This window comes from Hypanus sabinus, chromosome 8 (genome assembly GCF_030144855.1).
Source record: "Hypanus sabinus isolate sHypSab1 chromosome 8, sHypSab1.hap1, whole genome shotgun sequence".
Lineage (NCBI taxonomy): Eukaryota > Metazoa > Chordata > Chondrichthyes > Myliobatiformes > Dasyatidae > Hypanus > Hypanus sabinus.
In genome coordinates this window covers 174385810-174412327 of record NC_082713.1, presented here as the reverse complement: position 1 = coordinate 174412327, position 26518 = coordinate 174385810, and the positions used below count along the sequence as shown (strand labels likewise).

The 26518-nt window shown below is 43.7% G+C and overlaps 1 protein-coding gene across 1 annotated transcript; it reads left to right on the top strand.

Moving 5' to 3' along the window:
* The first annotated feature begins 912 nt into the window (after nucleotides 1–912).
* Nucleotides 913–26518, top strand: LOC132398747 (zinc finger protein 420-like). Its single transcript, XM_059978618.1, has 3 exons — nucleotides 913–5869; nucleotides 6483–6582; nucleotides 22697–26518. Exon 3 carries the CDS (start codon nucleotides 23567–23569, stop codon nucleotides 25190–25192), a length of 1626 nt encoding a protein of 541 aa, XP_059834601.1. The 5' UTR covers nucleotides 913–5869; nucleotides 6483–6582; nucleotides 22697–23566; the 3' UTR covers nucleotides 25193–26518.

Here is a 26518-nt window from a genome sequence, read left to right as displayed (position 1 = left end):
TCTACTCTGTCTAGGCCTTTCAACATTCAAAAGGTTTCAATGAGAACCCCCCCCCCCCATCCTTCTGAATTCCAGCAAGTACAGACCCAGAGCTATCAAACGTTCCTCGTATGATAACCATTTCATTTGTGGAATCATCCTTGTAAACTTCCACTAGATGCTCTCCAATGCCAGCACATCTTTTCTAAGATGAGGAACCCAAAACTGTTCACAATATGCAAGGTGAGGCCTCACCAGTGCCTTATAAAGCCTCAGCATCACACCCTTGCTTTTGTATCCTGGACCTCTTGAAATGAACGCTAACATGGCATTTGCCTTCCTCACCACCAAATTGAACTGCAAGTTAACCTTCAGGGTATTCTGCACAAGGATTTCCAAGTCCCTCTTCATCTCAGATTCCTGGATTTTCTCCCCTTTTAGAGAATAGTCTGCACTGTATTTCTACTTCCAAAGTGCATGATCAAGCATTTTCCAACATTGTATTTCATTTGCCACTTTTTTGCCCATTCTCCTAACCTATCTAAGTCCTTCTGCGTCCTACCCGTTTCCTTAATAGTACCTTCCCCTCCACCAATCTTTGTATCATTTGCAAACTTGGCAACAAAGCCATCTATTCCATCATCTAAATCATTCATATACAGCATAAGAAGAAGTGGTCCCAACACTGACTCCTGTGGAACACCACTAGTCACTGGCTGCCAACCAGAAAAGGATCCTTTTTTTCCTATTTGCAGCCTCCTACCAATCAGCCAATGCTCTAACCATGCCAGAAAATTTCCTGTAATACATGGGCTCTTAACTTGGTAAACAGCCTCATGTGTGGCACCTTGACAAAGGTTTTTTGAAAGTCTAAATACCATAGATTCCGGTGTACAAGACGAGAATTTGGCCCTAAATTATGGTCCTAAAATTAAGGGGTTGGCTTATACAGAGGGTGTCAACTTTGGAAAAACAAATACACGGAAGACGGGTCATATTTATTGGCTGTTTTTGAGTCAAATTCGTTGCACTGTCGATGCATGAATGGTTGTTTAAACTCACATCTAGTGGCTGGAGCATGGATGTCAAACCACTGGGGATGACTGCAGTATCCGTATTTTCAACTTTCAGTGCTGCTTTTGTCTCACTTGACAAGTGCGCTTTGAACATGTCCCAGACAAGTAGTGACTTTTCCTTCCTGAAACCTTCGGGACGTTGACGCCATGCCTCTTTAACCCACTTCAAGCAACCCGCTTCGTCCATCCAGCAGCGTTCTTGAACGTAAACAACAACACCCCGCGGGAATTTTCTGAGCAATCTTTGATTTTTGTCTCAACACAAGATCATGTCTATTCATAAATCGGGTGAACCAACTTTGTGTAGCTTTGAAATTTTCACTGACTTCACGGTGTTTTTTGTCCCATTTCAACGTTTGAACTCAAATCATTTCTCTGGTAACAATGTATCCAGACAATTGCTGGTGATTCACCCACTCTAAAACATTTTCTTTGAGTTCTGGCCACTGGCATGTTTTACCGCGGTTTGCGCATTTCCCTCAGCATGTCCTCTGCCTTTCTCCACTCTCTCACTAGTTTCTAGTTTACACTAAACTTCTTAGCAGCTGCATAATTATTTGTTCCTTTAGCAAAATCAACAACCTTCAGCTTGAAGCCAGCATCATATCGCATTCGTTTTAATCTTTTGTACATGGTGGTCGCAAACTCAATACTGAGTATGCGTACTGATCCTGCCACCCCGTGTTATGTTTTAACGAGATTATGATGGTTTCACGGGGGTAACATTTCAGAGGATTCATTATCATTGGGAACCAAATCCAAAACTTCCCTCCCTGATTTATTTATTTATTAAGAATTCGCTTATAATGCTCTACAATGTGTAGGCTTATTTTCTAAGCAGGTAATGGTTCACAAAATTTTCAGGTTCCGGATCTGGCAAAGCTGAGAACCGGCATGTGAGATGTTGTGATCTTTTCTGGTTAAATCAAAAACCTTTACAAAAGGGGTCGGCTTATACATAGGTAACATGAAAAAGTCACTTTTTTAACCTTGAAAATGGGAGGCCAGCTTATACTCCGGGTCAGCTTATACACTGGAATTTACAGTATTTGTTACTTTTTGCTGACTGTCAATTGTGTATAGGCAGTATTAATGCTGCATTTGCTGAAATCAAGTTTCTTTCATCAGAACCTCATGATGTTCCTGTTTGATTGAATCCCAAATCATACCGACTCTAGACACCTATTCTTTATGAAGGGATGCTTTCTCAAGGTTGAGTCCCTTGGCTGTTAGCAGAACTGGCAATGAGCCAAGTTCCATACAAGTCCGGTGAGGGGGCTGGAGTTATAAGGTCTAAGATAAAAGAACTAGGAGTAGAATTACCTATTTGGCCCACCAATTCTATTCCACCATTTCATCGTGGCTGATCCATTTTTCCATCAGCCTTGATCTCCTGCCTTCTCTCCATATCCTTTCTCTCCATAACCACAGCACCCTCGCTAACTTCTGTTTTCAGGACCTCATTGTCTTACCTTCCTGTGTCATTGGTACCAATATGTACCAAGTCATCAGGTTGTTCTCCCTCCCTCTTCAAAATATTGTGGACACAATCCAAGATGTCTCTGACCCTGGCACCTGGGAGCAACATACCATCCCAGTGTCCCGTTCACAAGCACAGAATCTCCTGTTTGTCCCCGTCTATGAGTCCCATATCACTACCACTCCCCTCTTCTCCCTCTTTCCCTTCTGCATCACGGATCTGTGCTCACTGCCAGTAACCCAGTCTCCATGGCATTCATTTGGGAAGTCATACCCCATTACAGTATCCAAAATGCTATTCTTATTATTGAGAGGAATGGCCACAGGGGTGCTCTACGCTAACTGCCTATTCACTTTTCCATTTCTCCTGACAGTCACCCAGCTATTTGCCTCCTGCAACTTTGGTGTGACTACTTCCCTGTAACTCTGACCGATTATCTCCCCACTTATCCAGCTGCTGCTCCAGATCCCTAACAGTTTTCAAGGAGCTGCAGCCAGATGTACTTCATGCAGAGGTAGTTCCCTGGAAGATTCTTCCCAGGACTCGCATTAGTCCGGCATGAAGAACACACAACAGCCACTTACTACATTTGGTACTGTAAGAGAAAAATAAAAAAACTTTAACCTTACCAGAAACTTGCCCAGAGCCAAAGCCTTTTCCAGGCCGAAACCTATTTTGAGCCAAAGCCTGACACTCCTACTTTCACCACTTGTCTACTCCCAACAATGTCTGCCCCCCGCTTGTCCCATCTGAAATGAGCCTAAACTCCTGTGAAACTCTCCTTTTAAACAAGCGTTGCTGACCTGCAAGAAACTTTGTTGTTGTGGACTGCTCCTGCCGCTGATTAAGCCATCAAAATGAGCCTGAATGGTGAAAAACTCTCCTTTTAAACAAGCATTGTGGACCTGCAAAAATCCTCATCACTGTGGCCTGCTCCTGCCGCTGATGGGCTGTCAGTATATGGAGAGGGTTGAACTATATTGTAAAATGAACGATATGGATGAGGAAAATAAAATTTCCACGCTTCTTAGCTTAATGGGTGCTAAAACTACAGGCTTTTACACAACTTAGCAACTCCTGAAAAGACAGCAAGCAAGCTGTTCAAGGAAATTGTCACAACTTTACAAAATCACTTAAGTCCTAAAACATTAGTAATAGCTGAGAGATTTAGATTTTACAAAAGTAACCAGTCAAAGGATGAAAGCATTTCTGAATACATTGCAGAAATGTGCACACTTTCCCAATAACTGTGACTTTAGAAATGGACTTCCTGATGCTTTAAGGGACAGGTTTGTATGTAGCATACATAGTCAAAACATTCAAAAAAGGCTACTGTCAGAAAGAGACCTAACCTTAGAACAGGGATTGACCTTTGCAATATCATTAGACACTGCAGCAAAGGATGCAACAGAACCACAGAAAGAGACTTTAGAATGTGAAACCAAATAAATGTCCCTGAAGGGACCAAAAAAGTTATCAATATGGCATATCAACCTATGATACAAATAACTGTTGGTTCAAAGAAAAAAAATTTGCAGGAATTGTCACAGACAAGTCACATTGAGAGAATGTGCAAGTCAGATAAAAAGCACAACCAAACAGGAAAACCACAGAGTCTGGTGTAAAACTGAAAATGGAGCTGGATACAGTGTCAGCTTTGTCTATAATTTCAGAGGCTGACAGTTTTGTAAGCTACCATTAGAAAAGACCTCGGTAAGGACCTACACAGGTGAAAAAGTGTCTCCCAGAGGCAAACTGAAAGTAAATGTGATGTACGGAGGCAAAACACATCAGATGGAGCTTTATGTGTTGAAAAGTCGAGGGCCAGCACTTTTCAGATATGAATGATTGAGAACAATCCAACTAGAATGGCATATATTCAAAGCTCTCAATGTGTCATCAACAGGCAACTGCAGTCCAAACAATAGTACTAACCAGAGACTGTCATGGCTGCTTAATGATAATGAGAAAGTGTTTGAGAAGAGTACTGGCAAACTCAAAGGCATAAAGGCCTGAATTGAACTAGGTGAAGCAGCAACACCAAGATTCCATAAAGCACGTCCTAAAGAGAATGCTGAACTGTAGAGCTTGGAGGCATCTGGCATTATCACCAAGGTTGAGTAGAGGGACTTGGCCATGCTCATCTTCTCACAAGAGAAGATTGAAGCAGTGTCGCAGGCACCCAAACTGGAAAATGTGTCACACCTCAGGTCATATTTTGGCCTGGTAAACTATTAGCACCAGCTTCTATTGACACTATTAGAAACTATAGTTTCTATTGAAACTATTAACACATCAGAAGAGTTTGGATTATTGATGAAAAAATTGGCATCAAACACTTTAAGTCAATTCCTCACCACCCAGCAAAGAATGGGTGAGCTGAAAGGTTTATTGAAGCCTTCAAGGAATCTAATAAAGTGATGGACAGGGAGGACATTGCTGCACAGCATAAGATGGACAGCTTCTTTTTTCTTTATCGGAACTCTGTTCAGGTGATAACAAATCAAAGACCTGCAATACTGTTCATAAGCAGGAATCTGAGGTTTTGCATAGACCTCCTGAAATCAGATCTACAGAGAAAACTGCAGTATAAACAGTTCAGCCAGTTTCCAAGTGAATTGGCAAGGAGCTTCGAGGTTGGACAGGAACTCCTAGCGCATGATTCCCAAGAAGAGAAGGATAGCCACAAGAACTGGACTACTGATGTATACAGTGGATGTTGGAGATTATACATAGAGATGTCATGAGGACCAGCTACTGGATGCCTAGCCAAAGAACACACCTGAGTCGAATGCATCCAACAAAACGTACACATTATCACCACCGGACCTACTTCTCAGTGGTGATCATGTCACTAAAAGCGACATGCCACCTGCAATAGAGAAAGCTTTGGCAAGACACCTGTTAATCCTAATACCGTTTCACAGGTTCAAAAGCGCTATTGTGAAAGAAACAGAGCGCCGTCCGAAAGACTGACTCTAGGAAAGTGAAGTTACTGATGGACTGCTATGGTGAAAGCATGCCTATTTAAATATGGTTTATTAAAGGGAAATTGTTACATATAGTTATATGTTACATTAATCTAAAGGGGGAGTGAGTGTAACGTATGTGTAATCTCTTTTAGCACAGACTCCTCTTAGCTTTGATTAGGGACTGATTACTACGCATGCGTATTGATCTGCTCCCGCTCTGCAAAGTGAACGTAAGCGTTAACCTCACTTCCTGCGTGTGTGCGCGCGCTTTTATTTTAATTGATATGTAGTTGTACCGACATGACAACGACAACTGGGTTGGTGCAATTCACCAATCTCCTCTAAAGTTTAACAGCAGAATGGTAGGTAAATCTTCGTTGAACCTTTGAAAAAAATGAACACTTGAACCTTTGATAGGGCAGGCTCAGAGGGACCAACATGAGCGAGGCTTAAGGCTCCAGAAAGAGATGGGTGTTAAAGTTTACGGGGAGGAGGAGGGAATCAGATCGGATGTGGCTACAAATAAATGATCAGATTTGGAGACTGACTGAAAAAAAAAGTGTTGTTTACTTCTGCAAGATACCGGAGGATCTCAGGGGATCAGGAAGCAACTATGGAGAGGAATAAATAGTCGACGTTTTAGACCGAGCCCCTTCAGCATGCCTGGATTGTATATTCTTCTGCTTAGATGCTGCCTGACCTGCTGAGTTCCTCCAACACTTCGTGTGTGTTGCGCTGTATTTCCAGCAACTGCAGCATCTTTTGTGTTTGAAACTTGAATCTGTAAGTGGGTTGGACTTTGACATTTGACACGCGGAATGATTGTTAATATTGAGTGTATTGTTTATGGGAGCTTACTGTGTTAAAGTAGCTGCTGAATTTTCTACATAAAAACACTGAGGCATGAGACATGGAACCGGGGCTTGCAGACACCTTTCATCGCACCGTGCTTACCCAGAAACTTCCGTGTTTCAGAATTCGCAAGCTGTCAAAAGCGCAGGCGTCGGGGTCATGGATGTGCGCAGTGGTCGCGCATGCGCTCAGTAGACAACAGGCTCAGGAGTTTCCGTAACAGGTAGGAGCGGGGAACTGGGCGGGGTTTCATCAGCACCAGCTGCCGTACCCGTACTGAGGGACTGTTGTTGTGAGCTCCGGACACCCGGGACAGTCCCGGTCCTTTCCCTTTCTCTCAGCCCCACGATCCGTACCTGAGCCGTGGGGAATTTTGTGCTAATGAGCGAAGACGGAGGGAATGGGAGCGGATGAACCTCTCAGACAAAGGCGAGCTCCAGCTAACTAAATACAAGGATAAGGAACTCGGAAAAAAGAGAAAAAATCCTTTCGTCAGTTATAGTTCTTGAGAAAAATCATTTTTGTTCTACCTCCTCTTCTGAACCTTTCTGCTCGTGGGAACATGTTTTGTCCCATTCTTTCTGGGTACATAATGATTTATTAAACACCTTTGTCCTGGATAACAAGTGACCTATGGCTTTCACACCACAACTGTGCTAAACTCCAATGGACTGTGGTGCTTCATTGAGCAGTGATCGAGTAGAAAAGAGGTCGATTCAAGGCAGTTTGGTATTTTGGGCAGCTGATAACCAGCATTTGGGATTGATTGGCAAGAAAAAATTAATATAAGCCAAGGGCAAGTGGAGTGGACAACGTTAGAGCAGGGATTTTGAGGCTTCAGTCCAATGAGGCAATAAAAACTGTAGCTAGAGGTGCCAGTCAGGATAGTGGTATGCTACTCTTGTGGGAAGGCAGGGAGACTTCCAGTGTCCCTGACACCTTCACCTAGAACATGTACATCCAGCTGCAGCTTGTAACACTGTACTTTAAGGAGATGGAACTGGAAATAGATGAATTACGATCATTTGGGATTTGTAGGGGATGATAGATATGACATGAAGAGAGGTGAGTTACCCCCAAGGTGCAGGAAACAGGAAAATGGGTGTCTGTCAGAAAGGGGAATGGAGTTAAATAGCCATTGCAGAGTACTCTTATGGCTACCCCCCTAAACAAAAGGCATACCCCTTTAGATACTGTTGGTGGGGATCGAATAACCTGGCAGAGAAAAGTCAAAGTGGTAATAAGGGATTTGTTTGTTAGGGGAACAGAACTAGAAGGGGAGTAATATCCTAGCAGTAAGGCTTGCTGGTGCTGCAAAGGTTGGGAGGCGGGTTAAACTAGAGTTGCGGGGTTTGGGAACCAGAGTGCCCATATAGTGGAGAGACTGTGGAGGTGTTGTTAAGACCTCAGACAAAGTTAGGAATCAAAAGGTTGAGCATGGTGCAACTTCCTGAGCTCCATATATTTCAATGCAAGAAGTATCATAGGAAAGGCAGATGAGCTCAGGGTGTGGAATTATGATATTGTAGCTACTGGTGAGACTTGGTTGCACCCAGCAGTCTGAGGGATTTAGAGGAACAACTTTGTAGAGAGATTGCAGCCTATTCCAAGAAACATAAGGCTGTTATAGGAACTATTTTTAGCTTTCCACGTATTGACTGGGGCTCCTATGCTGTAAAAAGAAGAGATAGGATAGAGTTTGTCAAACGTGTTAGGAAGGCTTCCTTAATCAGTATGAAGAAGCCGCAGTGACAGAGTGAGTGATATTTCATCTGCTATTAGGAAATGATTCAGGGCTGGTGACAGAAGAGTGTAAGGGACACTGCATCTAGTGATCATAATGCCATGAGATTGAAAGTAAATATGGAAAAAGGTAAATCTGGGTCATGGGTAGAGATTCTAAATTGGAGGAACATCAATTTTGATGCTATCAGAAAGGATGGCTGGCAAGTGTGGATTTTGACAGTCTGTTTTCTGGCAAAGGTGTACTTGATAAGTGGGAGGCCTGCAAAAGTAAAATTTTGAAAGTACAAAGCTTGTATATGCTTGTCAGAATAAAAGATGAAAGATAACTTGTATAAGGAACCTTGGTTTTCAAGAGATATTGAAGAGATATCAAGAGCTCTGGTCAGGGAAAAGAGGGTGTGACTGCGAGTGAGCCAGGTAGTGGGATCCAAGAGACAGTGCTGGAGGAGCCTCAGCCCTTGAGCTTGCCCAGCAGGTTGGAGATTCTTGCTCCCTGTGTGAATGAAAGTGGGGGCTGTAGGAAGGATGACCAGCCTAACTGTAGCACAGTAATTCAGCGAGCCATTCAAGAGCGGGAAGAGAAGAGAAATGTAGTGGTAATTGGGATGGTATAGTCAGGAGAATAGACGGAGTTCTCTGTCATCAGGATAGAGTGTCCCGAAGCCTGCCTGGTGCCCGGGTTCGGGACATCTTATCTGACCTATAGAGGAATTTGCAGTGGGAGGGGGAAGATTCAGTTGTCATGGTCCATGAGGCATACCAATGGCGTAGGTAGAATGAGGAAAGAAGTTCTGCTGAGGGAATTTGAGCCACTAGGGACAAAATTAAAAAGCAGAACCAAAAAGGTGGTAATTTCTGGATTACTACCTGAGCCATGTGCAACTTGGCATAAGATCAAGAGGATTACAGAGTTAAATGTGTGGCTCAAGGATTGATGTGGGAGAAGTAGGTTTGAATTCTTGGGAAATTGACTCCAGTATTGGGGAAAGAGGAAGCTGTACCAATAGCACAGGCTCCACCTGAACGATGATGGGACCTGGATCCTAGAGAATCATATAACTGGGGCTGTGGATAAGGCTTTAAACTAAATAGTGGGGGGGGGGGTTCAACAGATTGGAGAAGTATGGATAAAGTAAAAATAGTGTGGTAAAGTTAAAGAAAAAGCAAAAGAAAAAAAGAGTAAGAGTGAAGAAAAATCAAGTGCAAAAGAGTAAAAGGTTATAAGATTTTAAAAGCACGATGAGTGTATGGGCACTTTATTCGAATCAAGGTCAGTGAACTTGTGGCTCAAATCAGTACAAAGAGGTATGATTTAATGGTCATTACAGAGACATGGTTACAGGTGGAGAGGATTGGGATTTAAATATCCAAGGATACGGAAGCATTAGGAAGGGTGAGGGTTTAGTGATCTTGTAGTTAGGGACCCTCTTGGAAAGAGTGATCACAGTATGATTGAATTTCTCATACAAATGGAGGGTGCAATAGTTCAATCTAAAACCGGTGTATTCTGCCTAAACAATGGAGATACAATGGGATGAAGGAGGATTTGGCTAGTGTAGACTGGGAGCACATTGTATATGGTGGGACAGTTGAGGAACAATGGAAGACTTTCAAATAAATTTTTCACTGTGCTCAACTATATTCCAGTTAAAAGCAAGGACAGTAAGGGTGGGGAGAGTCAGCCTTGGATAACTAAGGAATAAAAGAAGGCATCAAACTAAAAGCTCATGTATACGAAGTTGCCAGAGGTATTGGAAACTGTAAGATTGGGAAAAAATTAAAAAGCAACAAAGAACCACTAAGCGAGCAATTAAGAAAAGGAAGCTAGATCGTGAAAGTAAACTAGCACAAAATATTAAAACAGATAGTAGAAACATAGAAAACCAACAGCACAATACAGGCCCTTCAGCCCACAAAGCTGTGCTAAATATGTCCTTTCCCTAGAACTACCGAGGCTTACCTATAGCCCTCTATTTTTCTAAGCCCCATGTACCTATCCAGGAGTCTCTTAAAAGACCTTATTGTTTCCGGCTCCAACACTGCCACCAGCAGCCTGTTCCACATACTCGCTACTCTCTGCGTGTAAAAAAAACCTAAAAAAAAACTACTCATTTCCAAGCGCCTTAAAACTTTGCCCTCTCGTGCTAGCCATTTCAGCCCTGTGAAAAAGCTTCTGACTATCCATATGATCAATGCCTCTTGTGCACCTCTATCAGGTCATCTCTCATCCTCTGTCGCTCCAAGGAGAAAAGGCTTTCACTCAACCTATTCTCATAAGGCATGCTGTCCAATCCAGGCAACATCATTGTAAATCTCCTCTGCACCCTTTCTATGGTTTCCATGTCCTTCCTGTAGTGAGGCGACCAGAATTAAACACAGTACTCCAAGTGGGGTATGAATAGGGTTCTATATAGCTCTCTGCTCTTAAACTCAATCCCATGGTTGATGAAGGCCGATGCACCACAGTCAACTTCTTTTTTTTTTTAATTTTTTTTTATTAGTTTTTCAAAACATTTTACAAATTAAAAACCCCAACTCCCAATGAGGAACATTAAAGCAGTGCAAAATTAAGCATACAATAACAATGTACTACAAAGGAAGAGAATTTAGCAAAAAAAAGCACCTGAATTAAAGACAAGTAAGCTTAGTGTCCTCCCCAAGCCCCGCAGCACAAGAAAAAAAACAACAGCAACTCCAGACCAACCACAACACAATATAGAGAGTATAAGTCAGGACAGCCAAACTCCCAGACTGTGAATACACTTAGCAACAGAGGGTAATAATGCCTTCTACCAGAAAAAAAAGGAGCTGAAAGCAAGGGACCGAAAAGAAAAAAAAACACTAGTCAAGAGGAAGGTTATGAAAGTACTTGATAAAAGGTCCCCAGACCTTATGGAACTTTAAATCCGAATTGAGAATTGAATAATGAATTTTTTCAAGGTCCAAACAGGCCATGATGTCGTTAAGCCATTGAGCATGAGTGGGCAGGGCAACATCTCTTCATCTAAAGAGGATCAAGCGTCTAGCCAGGAGAGAGGCAAAGGATAATGTTCTGCATTTGGTCGGACCCAGACATAAATCTGTCTCGCCCCAAAAATCGAACAGAGCAATTAAGGGGTTTGGTTCTAGGTGCTGATTCAGAATACACGATAACGTAGAGAAGACATCTTTCCAGAATTTCTCCAAGCTAGGACAGAACCAGTACATCTGGATGAGAGAGGCCACGCCCCTCTTGCATTTATCACAGAGCGGACTAACGCTAGGGTAGAATCAAGATAGTTTAGATTTAGACAAATGGGCTCTATGAACAATCTTAAACTGTAAAAGGCAGTGGCGAGCATAAAGAGAGGTTGAGTTAACCGATTTGAGAACTGAATCCCAGCTCTCCTCAGATAAGGGGATATTTAAATCCTGCTCCCAGGCCATTTTGATTTTATCCATGGGGGCCCGTCGTAAGGCTGCTAGATTATCTCGGATGATTGATATTAAGCCTTTACCTAGTGGATTCATGGAAAGAAATAGGTCCATAGCATTTTTCGCAGGCATTTCAGGAAAGTTAGGAATTAAAGGAGCAATAAAGTGTCGGATTTGGAGATATCTGAAAAAATGAGCATTGGGCAGATTGAACTTAACAGAGAGCTGCTGAAAAGAAGCGAAGCGATTATCAATGAAAAGATCTTCAAAATGTCTAATGCCCTTCCTAGACCAAACCTGGAATGCTGAATCGTATGTAGTAGGTAAAAAAAGGTGATTATGAGCAATAGGGCTGGAAACGGAAAATCCCTGGAAACCATAGCATTTCCTGATCTGAGCCCATATACACAAAGTGTGTCTAACAAGAGGATTAGCTATTGATCTGGGCAGACTACTAGGGAGTGCAGAGCCAAGAAGTGCAGAGATAGATAATTCTTTAGTGGAGCTCGGCTCCATCGCCACCCAGTTAGGGCACTCGGGTTGGCCATGGAAGAAAGACCAGAAGGTAGCACAACGTATATTAGCTGCCCAATAATATAAACGAAAGTTAGGTAAAGCCATGCCACCCTCTTTTTTAGATTTTTGGAGATGGATTTTATTAATTCTAGAGCGCTTATTCTGCCACAGATATGACAAAATAATAGTCTAAGGAATCAAAAAAAGATTTTGGAATAAAAATTGGGATAGATTGAAATAGGTATAAAAATTTGGGGAGAACATACATTTTAACAACATTAATACGACCTACCAAAGACATAGATAGAGGTGACCATTGTACCAGACTCTGTTTTATAGCATATGAAAGATTGGCAAAGTTTTACACAGTCAACTTCTTAACCACAGTCAACCTGCGTAGCAGCTTTGAGTATCCTATGGACTTGGACCCCAAGATCCCTCTGATCCTCTCCACTGCCAAGAGTCTTACCATTAATATTATATTCTACCATCATATTTGACCTACCAAAATGAACCACCTCACACTTACATGAGTTTAACTCCATCTGCCACTTCTCAGCCTAGTTTTGCATCCTATCAATGTCCCGCTGTAACCTCTGACAGCTCTCCACACTATCCACAACACCCCCAAACCCCAAACTTTGTGTCATCGGCAAATTTACTAACCCATCCCTCCAGTTGCTCATTCAGGTCACTTATAAAAATCACAAAGAGTAGGGGTCCCAGAACAGTTCCCCGAGGCACACCACTGTTCACTGACCTCCATGCAGAATATGAACCACCTTCAACTCCTCTTTGCTTTCTATGGGCAAGCCAGTTCTGGATCCACAAAGCAATGTTCCCTTGGATCCCATGCCTCCTTACTTTCTCAATAAGCCTTAAATGGGGTACCTTATCAAATGCCTTGCTGAAATCCATATACACTACATCTACGGCTCATCTTCATCAATGTATTTAGTCACATCCTCAAAAATTCAGTCAGGCCCATAAGGCATGGCCTGCCTTTGACAAAGCCATTCTTGATCATATTATGCCTCTCCAAATGTTCATAATTCCTGCTTCTTAGGATCTTCTTCATCAACTTACCAACCACTGAAGTAAGACTCACTGGCCTATAATTTCCTGGACTATCTCTACTCCCTTCCTTGAATAAAGGAACAACATCCGCAACCCTCCAATCCTCCGGAACCTCTCTCGTCCTCATTGATGATGCAAAGCTCACCCCCAGAGGCTCAGCAATCTCCTCCCTTGCTTCCCAGAGTAGCCTGGGATACATCCCATCCAGTCCCGGTGACTTGATACTTTCTGAAAGCTCCAGCAAATCCTCTTCCTCAATAACTACATGCTCAAGCTTTTCAGTCGCTGCAAGTCATCCTTACAATCGCCAAGATCCTTTTCTGTAGTGAGTACTGAAGCAAAGTATTCATTATGTACCTCTGCTATCTCCTCTGGTTCCATATACACTTTTCCACTGTCACACTTGATTGGTCCTATTCTCTTGCATTTTATCCTCTTGCTCTTCACATACTTGTAGAATGCCTTGGGGTTTTCCTTAATCCTGACTGCCAAGGCCTTCTCATGGCCCTTTTGTCTCTCCTGATTTCATTCTTAAGCTCCTTCCTGCTAGCTAGCCTTATAATCTTTTAGATCTCTACAATTACCTAGTTTTTTTGAACCTTTTATAAGCTCTTCTTTTCCTCTTGACTAGATTTACAACAGCCTTTGTACACCACAGTTCCTGTGCCCTACATCCTTTCCCTGTCTCATTGGAACGTACCTATGCAGAACCCCACACAAACATCCCGTGAACATGTGCTACATTTCTTCTGTACATTTCTGTGAGAACATCTGTTTCCAATTTATGCTTCCAAGTTCCTGCCTGATAGGCTCATGTTTCTCCTTATTCCAATTAAACATTTCCCTAACTTGTCTGCACCTATCCCTCTCCAATACTATGGGAAAGGAGATAGAATTGTGATCACTATCTCCAAAATGCTCTCCCACTGAGAGACCTGACACCTGACCAGGTTCATTTCCGAATACCAGATCAAGTACAGCCTCTCCTCTTGTAGGCTTATCTACATACTGTGTTAAGAAACCTTTCTGAACACACCTAACAGACTCCACCCCATCTAAACCCCTCACTCTAGGGAGATGCCAATCAATATTTGGGAAATTAAAATCTCCCACCACAACAACCCTGTTATTATTACACCTTTGCAGAATCCAATTTCCCCATCTGCTCCTTGATGTCCCTGTTACTATTGGGTGGTCTATAAAATACACCCAGTAGAGTTATTGACCCCTTCCTATTTCTAACTTCCACCCACAGTGACTCCGTAGACAATCCCTCCATGACTTCCTCCTTTTCTGCAGCCGTGACACTATCCCTGATCAACAGTGCCATGCTCCCACCACTTTTGCCTCCCTTCCTGTCCTTTCTGGAATATCTAAAGCCTGGCACTTGAAGTAGCCATTCCTGCCCCTGCACCATCCAAGTCTCTGTAATGGCCACAACGTCATAGCTCCAAGAGCTGATCCACGCTCATCTGCTTTCTTCATAATACTCCTTGCATCAAAATAGACACATCTCAAACCATTGGTCTGAGTGCATCCCTTCTCAATCACCTGCCTATCCTCCCTCTCGCACTGTCTCCAAGCTTTCTCTATTTGTGAGACAACCTCCCTTTCCTCCATCACATCGGTTCGGTTCCCACCCCCCAGCAATTCTAGTTTAAACTCTCCCCAATAGCCTTAGCAAGCCTCCCCACCAGGATATTGGTCCCCCTGGGATTCAAGTGCAACCTATCCTTTTTGCACTCACACCTGCCCCAAAAGAAGTCCCAATGATACAGAAATCTGAATCCCAGCCCCCTGCTCCAATCCCTCAGCCACACATTTATCCTTCACCTCATTCTATTCCTATACTCACTGTCACGTGGCACAGGCAGTAATCCAGAGATTACTACCTTTGAAGTCCTGCTTCTCAACTTCCTTCCTAACTCCCTATAGTCTATTTTCAGGACCTCCTCCCTTTTCCTACCTATATCATTGGTACCAATATGTACCACGACCTCTGGCTGTTCTCCTTCCCACTTCAAGATATCGTGGACGTGATCAGAAACATTCAAGATCTTGGCACCTGGGAGGCAAACTACCATCTGTGTTTCTTTCCTGCATTCACAGAATCACTTGTCTGACCCCCTAAATATAAAGTCCTCTATCACTGCTGACATCTTCTTCCTTTCCTTACCTTTTGAGTCACAGGACTAAACTCTGTGCCAGAGGCACGACCACTGTTGCTTCCTCCAGGTAGGCCGTCTCCCCCAACAGTACTCAAACAGGAATACTTATTGTTAAGGGGGACAGCATTGAGATACTCTAGCATCTGCCTCTTGCCCTTCCCTTTCATGACGGTTATCCACTTATCTGTCTCCCCAGGCCCCGGAGTGACTACCTCCCTATAGCTCCTCTCTATCACCTCCTCACTCTCCCTGACCAGATGAAGGTCATCAAGCTGCATCTCCAGTTCCCTAACGCAGTCCCTAAGGAGCTGCAGCTCAATGCATCTGGTGCAGATGTGACCGTCCGGACCTCCCACATCTGACACCGAGCACAGAAAACTGGCCTCACACACATACTTTCAGTCTGTATTCTACACAGATAACCTACCTCGCCTCGACCTGTTATCGCTGAATCCCTTTGAGCCAAAGCCTTCCTACTCTGTCTCCCTCTACTCTGATGCCCGCTGTATAAATCTGTTGTTTTTAAACTCTTCTTGCTGTTCTCACTGGCTGACGAACATGCGCTTGTGCAGTCGTGCCCCATTCAAAGTAAAAGTTTTTATAATTATGTAAAGTGGAAAAGTGTGGCTAAAGTGAATGTAGGTCACTTGGAGGATGAGAAGGGGGAATTGATATTGGGTAATGAGGAAATAGCTGAGGCTTTGAATGACTATTTTGTGCCGGTCTTCACAGTGGACAATGCAACTAACATGCCAAAGAGATGTTATTGATCTGTTGGAAGGTGAGGACCTTGATACAATAGCTATAATTTAAAGAGGTATTGCTGAGCGAGTTTGTGAGCCTGAAGATAGGTAAGTCCCCTCATCTTAATGGAATGCATCCCAGATACTGAAAGAAATGGCAGAAGTTATCATAGAGGCTTTGGTGTTGATTTACCAAAATTCTCTGGACTCTGGGCAGCTCCTGGCAGATTGGAAGATGGCGAACGTCATGCCAGTGGGCAAAAGGCAGATAACTATAGGCCAGTTAGTTTAACATCTGTAGTTGGGAAAATACTTGAAGCTATATTTAAAGAAGAAATAGCGAGGCATCTGGAAAGAAATGGATCCATCAGGAAGACGCAGCATGGATTCAGCAAAGGCAGGTCCTGTTTGACAAACTGACTGGAGTTCTTTGAGGATATAATGAGCGAAGTGGATAGAGGAGAACAGGTTTTTTTTAATAAAGTGCAATTGTGAACAATAGCCAGATCAGAAATGCTGATCAAGTCAACTGACAAAAACTGCTGGTGGAATGCAGCAGGCCAAGCAGCATCTATAGGAAGAGGTACAGTCGACGCTTCGGGCCGGAACCCTTCATCAGGACTAACTGAAAGGAGAGATAGTAAGAGATTTGAGAGGGGGTGGGGGAGATCCGAAATGATAGGAGAAGACAGGAGGGGGTGGAATGGAGCTAAGAGCTGTAAAGTTGATTGGCAAAAGGGATACACATCTGGAGAAGGGAAAGGATCATGGGAAGGGAGGCCTAGGGAGAAAGAAAGGGGAGGGGAGCACCAGAGGGAGATGGAGAGCAGGCAAGGAGTGATTGTGAGAGGGACAGAGAGAGAAAAATGAGAGAAAAGAAGAAAAAAGGGGGGATAAATAAATAAATAAATAGGTGTAACACTTACCCAAAAGGCTGGTATATGTCTAGGGGAAAAGGAAACCCAGCCATTCACCAACCCGCCTCCCGTACACGTAGGTGCTGTGAGAATCGAGTTTATGCCTCGCGCCCGCCAACAGTATCAAACCCACAACAAATACCGTTATGAAATACACTTTAAAGAGTTTACTAAAATTAAAAGAGCAGTAGGCAATACAATATATATATACATACAAGGAAAAAACAAAAGGCGCCAACTTATCAAAGTTCAGTCTGTTTAGTGCACTCGTTGGAGCTCAATCAACGAACCAATTGACCCATCCGGCCGTCGCACCTGGGACCACCCCGGTGGTCTTACGAGCAGTCCAGCACACGTCCACCTTCCTCGGCGTCTTCCTCGGCCTCTTCCTCACACCCAAAAACCTGTGAAAACCCCTCCCCCAAGTTCCCAGCATCAAAAGACACAATAACATTCCCCATTGATTAACAAATGAATACAATTACCATATCAGCCATTCTAAAGCGAAACAATGGCGAGAAAAACACTTATCTGACAAAGAAGCATTCCTACTTGTAACAAACCAAAGAGGCCATTTTGAGTAACATACACAGGACATTGTACATAGGGATGGGGTAAGAAGGGGAGGGAGGCATTAATGGAAGTTAGAGAAATCAATGTTTATGCCATCAAGTTGGAGGCTACCTAGACGGAATATAAGGTGTAGTTTCTCCAACCTGAGTGTGGCTTCATCTTGACAGTGGAGGAGGCCAGGGATAAACATATCAGAATGGGAATGAGATGTGGAATTAAAATGTGTGGCCACTGGGAGATCCTGCTTTCTCTGGCGGACAGCGTAGGTGTTCAGCGAAATGGTCTCCCAGTCTGTGTCGGGTCTCACCAATATATAGAAGGCTGCACTGGGAGTACCGGATGCAGTATATCACACCAGTTGACTCCCAGGTGAAGTGATTCCTCACCTGGAAGGACTGTCTGAGGCCCTGAATGGTGGTGAGGGAGGAGGTGTAAGGGCAGGTGTAGCACTTGTTCCACTTACAAGGATAAGTGCCGGAAGGGAAATTGGTGGGAAGGGATGGGGGGGACGAATGGACAAGGGAGTCACGTAGGGAGCGATCCTTGTTGAAAGCAGAAGGGGGGGGGGGGAGGGAAAGATGTGCTTGGTGGTGGGATCCCGTTGGAGGTGGCGGAAGGAGAATTATATGTTGGATCCAGAGGCTGATGGGGTGGTAGGTGAGGACAAGGGGAACCCTATCCCCAGTGGGCTGGTGGGAGGATGAGGTGAGAGCAGATGTGCGTGAAATGGGAGAGATGCGTTTGAGAGCGGAGTTGTTGGTGGAGGAAGGGAAGCCCCTTTAAAAAAGGAAGATATCTCCTTTGTCCTGGAATGAAAAGACTCATTCTGAGAGCAGATGCGGCGGAGACGGAGGAATTGCGAGAAGGGGATGGCATTTTTGCAAGAGACAAGGCGGGAAGAAGAATAGTCCAGGTAGCTGTGATCAAGTCAACTAGTTCCCAAAGAAAACTCTGATAGGCCAATCAGATAGTTTACTGCTGCTCAGCGACAGAACATAAAAAAATCGTGTACAATTAAGAAGCATTAAAAACATAGTAGAAATATTGGAGTCATGGCGATCATGATGAAGTTTGCTGGTGAGAGACATTTATACACATACAGATTGATGTTATTTACTTGGATTTCCAGAAGATGTTCAATACGGTGCCACATAAAAGACTTATCCATAAGATTAGGATGCATAGAGTTGGAGATGATGTATTAGCATGAATAGAGGATTGGTTAACTAATAGAAAGCAGAGATGGGATACACGGGTGTTACTCTGGTTGGCAATCAGTGGTAAGCAGTGTGCCACAGGAGTCGGTACTGGGCCTGCAACTGTTCATGATAAATATTAACAATCTGGAAGAAGGGACCGAGTGTAGTGTATCTAAATTTGCTGATGATACTAAATTGAGTGGAAAAGCAAATTGTGCAGAAGATACAGAGAGTCTGCAGAGAGATAGATAGGCTGAGTGAGTGGGCAAGGGTCAGGCAGTTGGAGTACAATGCTGGTAAATGCAAGGTCATCCACTTTGGAAGGAAAAATGAAAGAGCAGATTATTATTTAAATGGTAAAAATTGCAGCATGCAGAGACTTGGGAATGCTTGTGCATGAATCACAAAAGATTGGATTGCAGGTGCAGCAGGCTATTGAGAAGGCAAATAGCCTTTGCTATAAGAGGGATTGAATTTAAGTGCAGGGAGGTTATGCTGCAATTGTACAGGGTACTGGTGAGGCTGCATCTGGAGTACTGCATGCTGTTCTGGTCTGATTGAGGAAGGATATACTGATTTTGGAGGCAGTGCAGAGGAGGTTCACCAAATTGATTCCAGAGATGAGGGGGTTAGACTACGAGGAGAGATTGAGTTGCCTGGGACTCAGAAGAACAAGAAGAAATCTTATAGAAACATGGTAAAATTATGAAAGGGATAGATAAGATAGAGGCAGGAAAGTCGTTTCCACTGGTAGGTGAGACTAGCACTAGGGGACATAGCCTCAAGATTCGGGGAAGTAGATTTAGGGTGGAGATGAGGAGGAACTGATTTTCCCAGAGAGTTGTGAAGATGTGGAATTCTCTGCCCAATGAAGCATTGGAGGCTACCTCAGTAAATATATTTAAGGCAAGGTTGGATAGATTTTTGCATAGATGGGGATTTAAGGGTTATGGGGAAAAGGCTGGTAGGTGGAGATGAGTCCACGGCCACATCAGCCACGATCTTATTGAATGGCAGAGCAGGCTCAACAGGCCAGATGGCCTACTTCTGCTCCTACTTTTTTATGTTCTTTATGCTTTTATGCCTTTTAACTCCTTCAGGCTGTCGGGTGTAACCAAGTCTCACTAATGGCTACAATATCATAATTCCATGCCCTGAGGTCAACTGCCTTTCCTATGATACTTCATGCATTGAAGTAGATGGAGCTCAGGACATTTGTTGGTCAACCATGCTCAACCTTTTGATTCCTGACTTTGCCTGAGGTCTTACAACATCTGTCTCCACAGTCTTTCCACTGTCTGTTCTGGCACTCTGGCTCCCATCCCCCTGTAACTTTAGTTTAAACACCCTCCCCCCCCACCCCACCCCTGTGCAACACTAGCAAGCCTTACCACTAGAATATTAGTCCCCTTCTAGTTCTGTTCTCCTAACAAATCCCCTATCACACCAGAAAAAAGATGCATAGCAAGTTAAGACAAATAGGAACAAATGGGGTGCTTATGAAGTGTAAGCAATTCAGGAGAACACTTAAGAAAGAAATCAGGAGGGATAAAAGAAGAATGAGGTTACCCTAGCCAACAAGGTAAATAAGAATCCTAAGGTATTCCACAGAAATGTTAAGAGCAGAACGATTACTAGGGTCAGAATTGGTCCTCTGGAAGATCAGAATGGTAATCCATATGAAGAGCCAAAAGAGATGGGGGTATCTTTTGCACCTGTATTTACTCAGAGACGGACAGAGTCTATAGAAGTGAAGCAAAACAACATCAACTTCATGGACCCTATACAGATTACAGAGGTGGAGGTTTTATGCATTAGCATGCATAAATCCCCAGGGCCTGACAAGTTGTTCCCTTAGGTCCTGCAGGGCTAGTGCAGAATTTGTTGGGACCCTAGCAGAGAAATTTAAATTATCCTTAGTGACAGGTGGGGTATCAGAGGATTGAAGGACAGTCAGTGTGGTTCTGCTGTTCAAGAAAGGCTCTAAAAATAAACCAGGAAATTATACACTAGTGAGCTTGACATCAGTAGTGAGAAAGTTATTGGAAGGTATTCTAAGGGATCCGATATATAAGTGTTTGGATAGACATGGACTGATTAAGGATGATCAGCATGGGTTTATGCGTGGTAGGTCATCTTTAACCACCTTACAGAGTTTTTTAAGGAAGTTATCAGGAATGTTGATGAAGGCACCGCGATGGATGTTGTCTGCATGGACTTTAGTACAGCACTTGACAAATTCCCGCTTGGAAGGTTGGTCAAGAAGATTCAGTTGCTCAGCATTCAAGATGAGGTAGTAAGTTGGATTAGATATTGGCTTTGTGGGAGAAGCCAGAGTGTGGTAGTAGATGGTTGTCTTTCTGACTGGAGGCCTGTGACTAGTGGTGTGCCGCAGGCATCAGGGCTAGGTCCATTATTGTTTGTCATCTATATCTGTGAAATGGATGATAATGTGGTTAACTGGATCATTAAATTTGCTGATTGAGGGTGTAGTGGACAGCAAGGAAGACTATTATAGCTTGCAGTGGGATCTGGCTTAGCTGCAAAAATGGCCTGAAAAACGGAATATGCAGACAAGCGCGAGGTGTTACTCTCCAGTAGGACCAACTGGAGTAGTGAATGGTGAATGGTAGGGCACCGAGGAGGTCTGTAGAACAAAGGGATCTGGGAATACAGGTTTATAATTCACTGAAAGTGGTGTCATAGGTATATGGGGTCGTAAACAAAGCTTTTGCTACATTGGCTTTATAAATTGAAAGTATTGAGCACAGGAGATGGGATGTTATGTTGGAGTTGTACAAGACCTTGGTGAGGCTTAATTTGGAGTATTGTGTGAAGTTTTGGTCACCTGCTTACAGGAAAGTTGTCAATAAGTTTGAAAAAGTGCAGAGAAATTCACAAAGATGTTGCTAGGTCTGGAGGACCTGAGTTATAAGGAAAGATTGAATAGGATAGGACTTTATTCCTTGGAAGGTAGAAGATTGCGGGAAGATTTGATAGAGGTATACAGAATTATGAAAGGTACAGATAGGGTAAGTGCAAGCAGGCTTTTTCCACTAGGTTGGGTGGGACTAGAACTAGAAGTCATGTGTTAAGGGTGAAAAAGTGAAAAGCTTAATGGGAACATGAGGGGAAACTTCTTCACTCATTGGACTGAGAGAGTGGGAATCAGCTGTGAGTGTAACAGCTCAAATAGCTCTATAATCCTATATAGCTTGTTACAGCTATATAGGATCATGTTCAGACTCCACTTGGAGTACTATGCTCAGTTCTAGTCACCTCACTACAAGAAGGATGTGGAAGCCATAGAAAGGGTGTAGAGGAGATCTTCAAGGATGTTGCCTGAATTGGGGAGCATGCCTTATGAGAACAGGTTGAGTGAACTTGGCCTTTTCTCCGTAGAGTGATGGAGGATGAGAGGTGACTTGATAGAGGTATATAAGATAATGAGAGGCATTGATCATGTGGATAGTCAGAGGCTTTTTCCCAGGACTGAAATGGCTAGCATGAGAGAGCACAGTTTTAAGGTGCTTGGAAGTAGGTACAGAGATCAGGGGTAAGTTTTCTATGCAGAATGGTGAGTGTGTGGAATGGGCTGCCTGCGATGGTGGTAGAGGCAGATACAATAGGATCTTTTAAAAGACTCCTGGATAGGTACATGGAACTTAGAAAAATAAAGGGCTATGGGTAACCCGAGGTAGTTTCTAAACATGTTCGGCCCAGCATTGTGTGCCAAAGGGCCTGTAATCTTCTGTAGGCTTTCTATGTTTCTATGTAAGTAGTGCATGCGAGCTTGATTTTTAACATTTAAGATAAATTTGCATAGGGACCTAGGTGGAGAGGTATGGTCTGGATGCAGATTGATGGGAATAGGCACTTTAAATAGTTTGGCACGAGTTTGATGGGCCATAGGGCCTCTTTCTGTGCTGTATTTTTCTGTGACTCTGTGACCAGAACTAATGTTCACTTATATCTTTTTAACAGCTGCACAGAACAACGATTGGTCTGAGCAGGAAATATATGCACAGCCTGAAAACTGTACAGCACTTCAAATTAACATCATATAAAAGGAAATTCCAGCTGTGTGGCAACAAAGGCTTTTTGCGCGAGAATATTTCAGTTATTGCACAGCTGTGCAGCTTAGAGGGAACAGTGAATACTAAAGGAGAGAGGCAAATTGAGCCAAGTCACAGATTGAATACAGCTTGTCCCATTCTTACACAGACAGGAAAATCATCAGAGAATTTGATGGTCAGTCCAGATTCCTGAATTTTGCCCTGTATTTGTCTCTTCAACTTGGGATAAATCTTACTGTAATAGTGTGATGTCAGATCTCACATTGGCAATTAAACTCTCATCTGAAATGTTATCCTTCATCCATTGATGTATTCTGTAAATCTTTTTACAGGTTAAAATCGGCAAAGAATTTGTGTACAGGAATCTCAAACACCACACATCAGTTTTACTGTCTCTGTCCAGATAATTAAGAAGTTGAGTAAGGGATTCACTCTCTCTTCCTTCCTGCTTAGACTGTGGGAAGGGAATCACTCGGTCATCTGATTTACTGGCATGGCTGTCATTTCACACAGGGGAGAAGTGATTCATCTGCTCAACTGTGTGAAGGGATTCACTCACTCCTCCTTCCTGCTCAGCTGTGGGAGGGGATTCACATGATCATCTCAACTGAAGGTACATCAGTGGGTTCACATTGGGGCAAGGCCATTCACCTGTTCTGTGTGTGTGAAGGGATTCAGTTGATCATCTTACCTGTAGACACACCAGTCAGTTCACACTGGGGAGAGGCCATTTACCTGCTGAAATTGTGGGAAAGGAAGTAGTCAGTCATCTGACCTAATGGCACACCAGCGAGTTCACAGTGGGGAGAGGCCATTTACCTGCTCTGACTGTGGGAAGGGATTCAGTCGGTCATCTCACCTACTAGCACACCAGTCAGTTCATACAGGGGAATGGCCATTCACCTGTTCTGTGTGTGGGAAGGGATTCTCTTGTTCATATCAACTGAGGGTACATCGGCGAGTTCACACAGGGGAGAGACCATTTACCTGCTCAGACTGTGGTAAGGGATTCATTCAATCATCTGACCTACTGGGACACCAGTCAGTTCACACTGGGGAGAAGCCATTTACCTGCTTAGAATGTGGGAAGGGGTTCACTCGGTCATCTCAGCTGAAGGTACATCAGCGAGTTCACACTGGGGAGAGGCCATTCAGTTGCTCAGATTGTGGGAAGGGATTCACTCGATCATCTGACTTAATGGCACACCAGCGAGTTCACAGTGGGGCGAGGCCATTCACTTGCTCAGTCTGTGGGAAGGGCTTCACTCGGTCATCCCACCTACTGGCACATCAGCCAGTTCACACTGGGGAATGGCCATTTTCCTGCTCAGAATGTGGGAAAGGGTTCACTCAGTCATGCCACCTACAGATACACACGTCAGTTCACACTGGAGAAAGGCCATTCACCTGCTCAGACTGTGGGAAGGGATTCGCTCGGTCATCTCAACTGAAGGTACATCAGCGAGTTCACACTGGAGAGAAACCATTCACCTGCTCAGTTTGTGGGAAGGGATTCACTCGGTCATCTCAACTGAAGGTACATCAGCAAGTTCACAATGGTGAGAGGCTGTTCATCTGTTCAGATTGTGGAATGGGATTCACTCAGTCATCTGACCTACAGACACACCAGTCAGTTCACACTGGGATGTGGCCGTTCACCTGCTCAGATTGTGGGAAGGGATTCATTCATTCATCCAGTCGACAGAGACACCAGCGAGTTCACACTGGAGAGAGGCCGTTCATCTGTTCTGTGTGTGAAAAGGGATTTGCTCACTCATTTCAATTGAAGGTACATCAGCGAGTTCACACTGGGGAGAGGCCATTCACCTGCTCAGATTGTGGGAAGAGATTCACTCAGTCATCTCAACTGAAGGTACATCAGCGAGTTCACACTGGGGAGAGGCCATTCACCTGCTCAGATTGTGGGAAGGGATTCACTCAGTCATCTCAACTGAAGGTACATCAGCGAGTTCATACTGGGGAGAGGCCATTCACCTGCTCAGACTGTGGGAAGGGATTCACTCGGTCATCCGACCTACTGGTACACCAGTCAGTTCACACCTGGGAGAGACCGTTCAACTGCTCAGACTGTGGGAAGGGATTCACTTTATCATCTCACCTACTGGCACATCAGTTAGTTCACACTGGAGTATGGCCTTTCACCTGCTCAGACTGTGGGAAGGGATTTACTCAGTCATCTCAACTGAAGGTACATCAGCGAGTTCACACTGGGGAAAAGCCATTCACCTGCTCTGATTGTGGGAAGCAATTCAGTCAGTCATTTGACCTAATGGCACACCAGCGAATTCACAATGGGGTGAGGCTATTCACGTGCTCAGTCTGTGGGAAGGGATTCACTCAGTCATCCAGCCTACAGAGACACCAACGAGTTCATACTGGATAGAGGGCAGTCACCGGTTCTGTGTATGTGAATGGATTAATTTGACCATACAGTCTGCAGACTCACTGGTGAGCTCACACTGGGGAGATGTTGTTCACCTGCTCAGACTGTGGGAGAGATTCACTGAGTCATCTCAGCTGAATGTACATTATTGAGTTCACACAGGAAGAGGCTGTTCACCTGTTGTGAATGTTGGAAGGGATTCACTCGGTCATCTAACCTTATGACATACTATGGAGGTCACACTGGGAAAGAGTTCATATAAGCTACATGCTGGATATGTAAACATCACATCCAGAGACAAGTTTAAAAAGTGATGAACTCTACGATTATTGCTGTTGCTCATTAAACCTAGTTCTGCACCCTGGTCACTCATCAGGGAAGGAGTTTCTTCTGCTGATATTCACCTTCAATGGGTACTCTCAAGTACTTAGTGAATCCACAACACACCCTGTGTACAGTCAGGAGTCAGCTCAGCCCAGCTGGACCCTGCAGTCTTTTCCACAACAGACCTTTTAAATCCATCCCTGCTGTTCACCCCTCGCTCACCCCGTGGTGATGGGTTCCAAACAGATACCACTCTGTGGGTGAAAAGGTTTCCTTGAATTTCCTGTCTTACTTTCTACAGACTGAAGAAGAAAGTGAGTGGACTCCAGTTAACTCTGGCATGTTATTTGTCCCTCAGATTTCTGGGCCAAGGAAGAATGACACTGCTAGTTAATCTTCTTATTTCCTGCTCACTTCAAAATTATGTGCCATTTTCACTGCTTCTAAGCAATTGTTAGAATACACCACTCTTCTAAAGTCTGAAAGCAGATTGGGGAACCATTAGTTGAATGGTCAGTGGAGCAGGGTCAAAAATCAGAGACTAGGGCTCTGGACAGTGGTAGGTATGACAGTGAATATATGATGAGAAAAAGTGAATCAATAGGGGGTGTGGCAATGAATTACAGAGTACAGTAGCAACATTTGGAAGCTGATTGACAGAGAAAATAATTTGGTTGAATGACTTAACACAAACAATACCTTATTGTGAAGCATTCCATTAGTCAAGGAATGTGTGTGTTTGGAATGGCTATATCTATTAAGTAAGTTGTTCTTGATTGTTTATCCTGTGATATCCGGACTGTTATTATGGATTGTCCTATCTGTATTAATGTATTGATCAACATATAATTTGTAAGATTCTGACTCTAAAACTGGATCAGGCATGAATTTATAGTAAGTTATGGTGTCTCTCATGTGTTTATATTTTAAAGCAAGATTTTGGTGATTGATATATGCCTGTGTAAGTAATCAGATTGAATTAAATTGCTGCTGGATTCTGTA

Coding starts and splice junctions, on each gene's coding strand:
- LOC132398747 (XM_059978618.1), top strand. CDS start 23,567: ATGGCACACCAGCGAGTTCACAGTGGGGAGAGGCCATTTACCTGCTCT.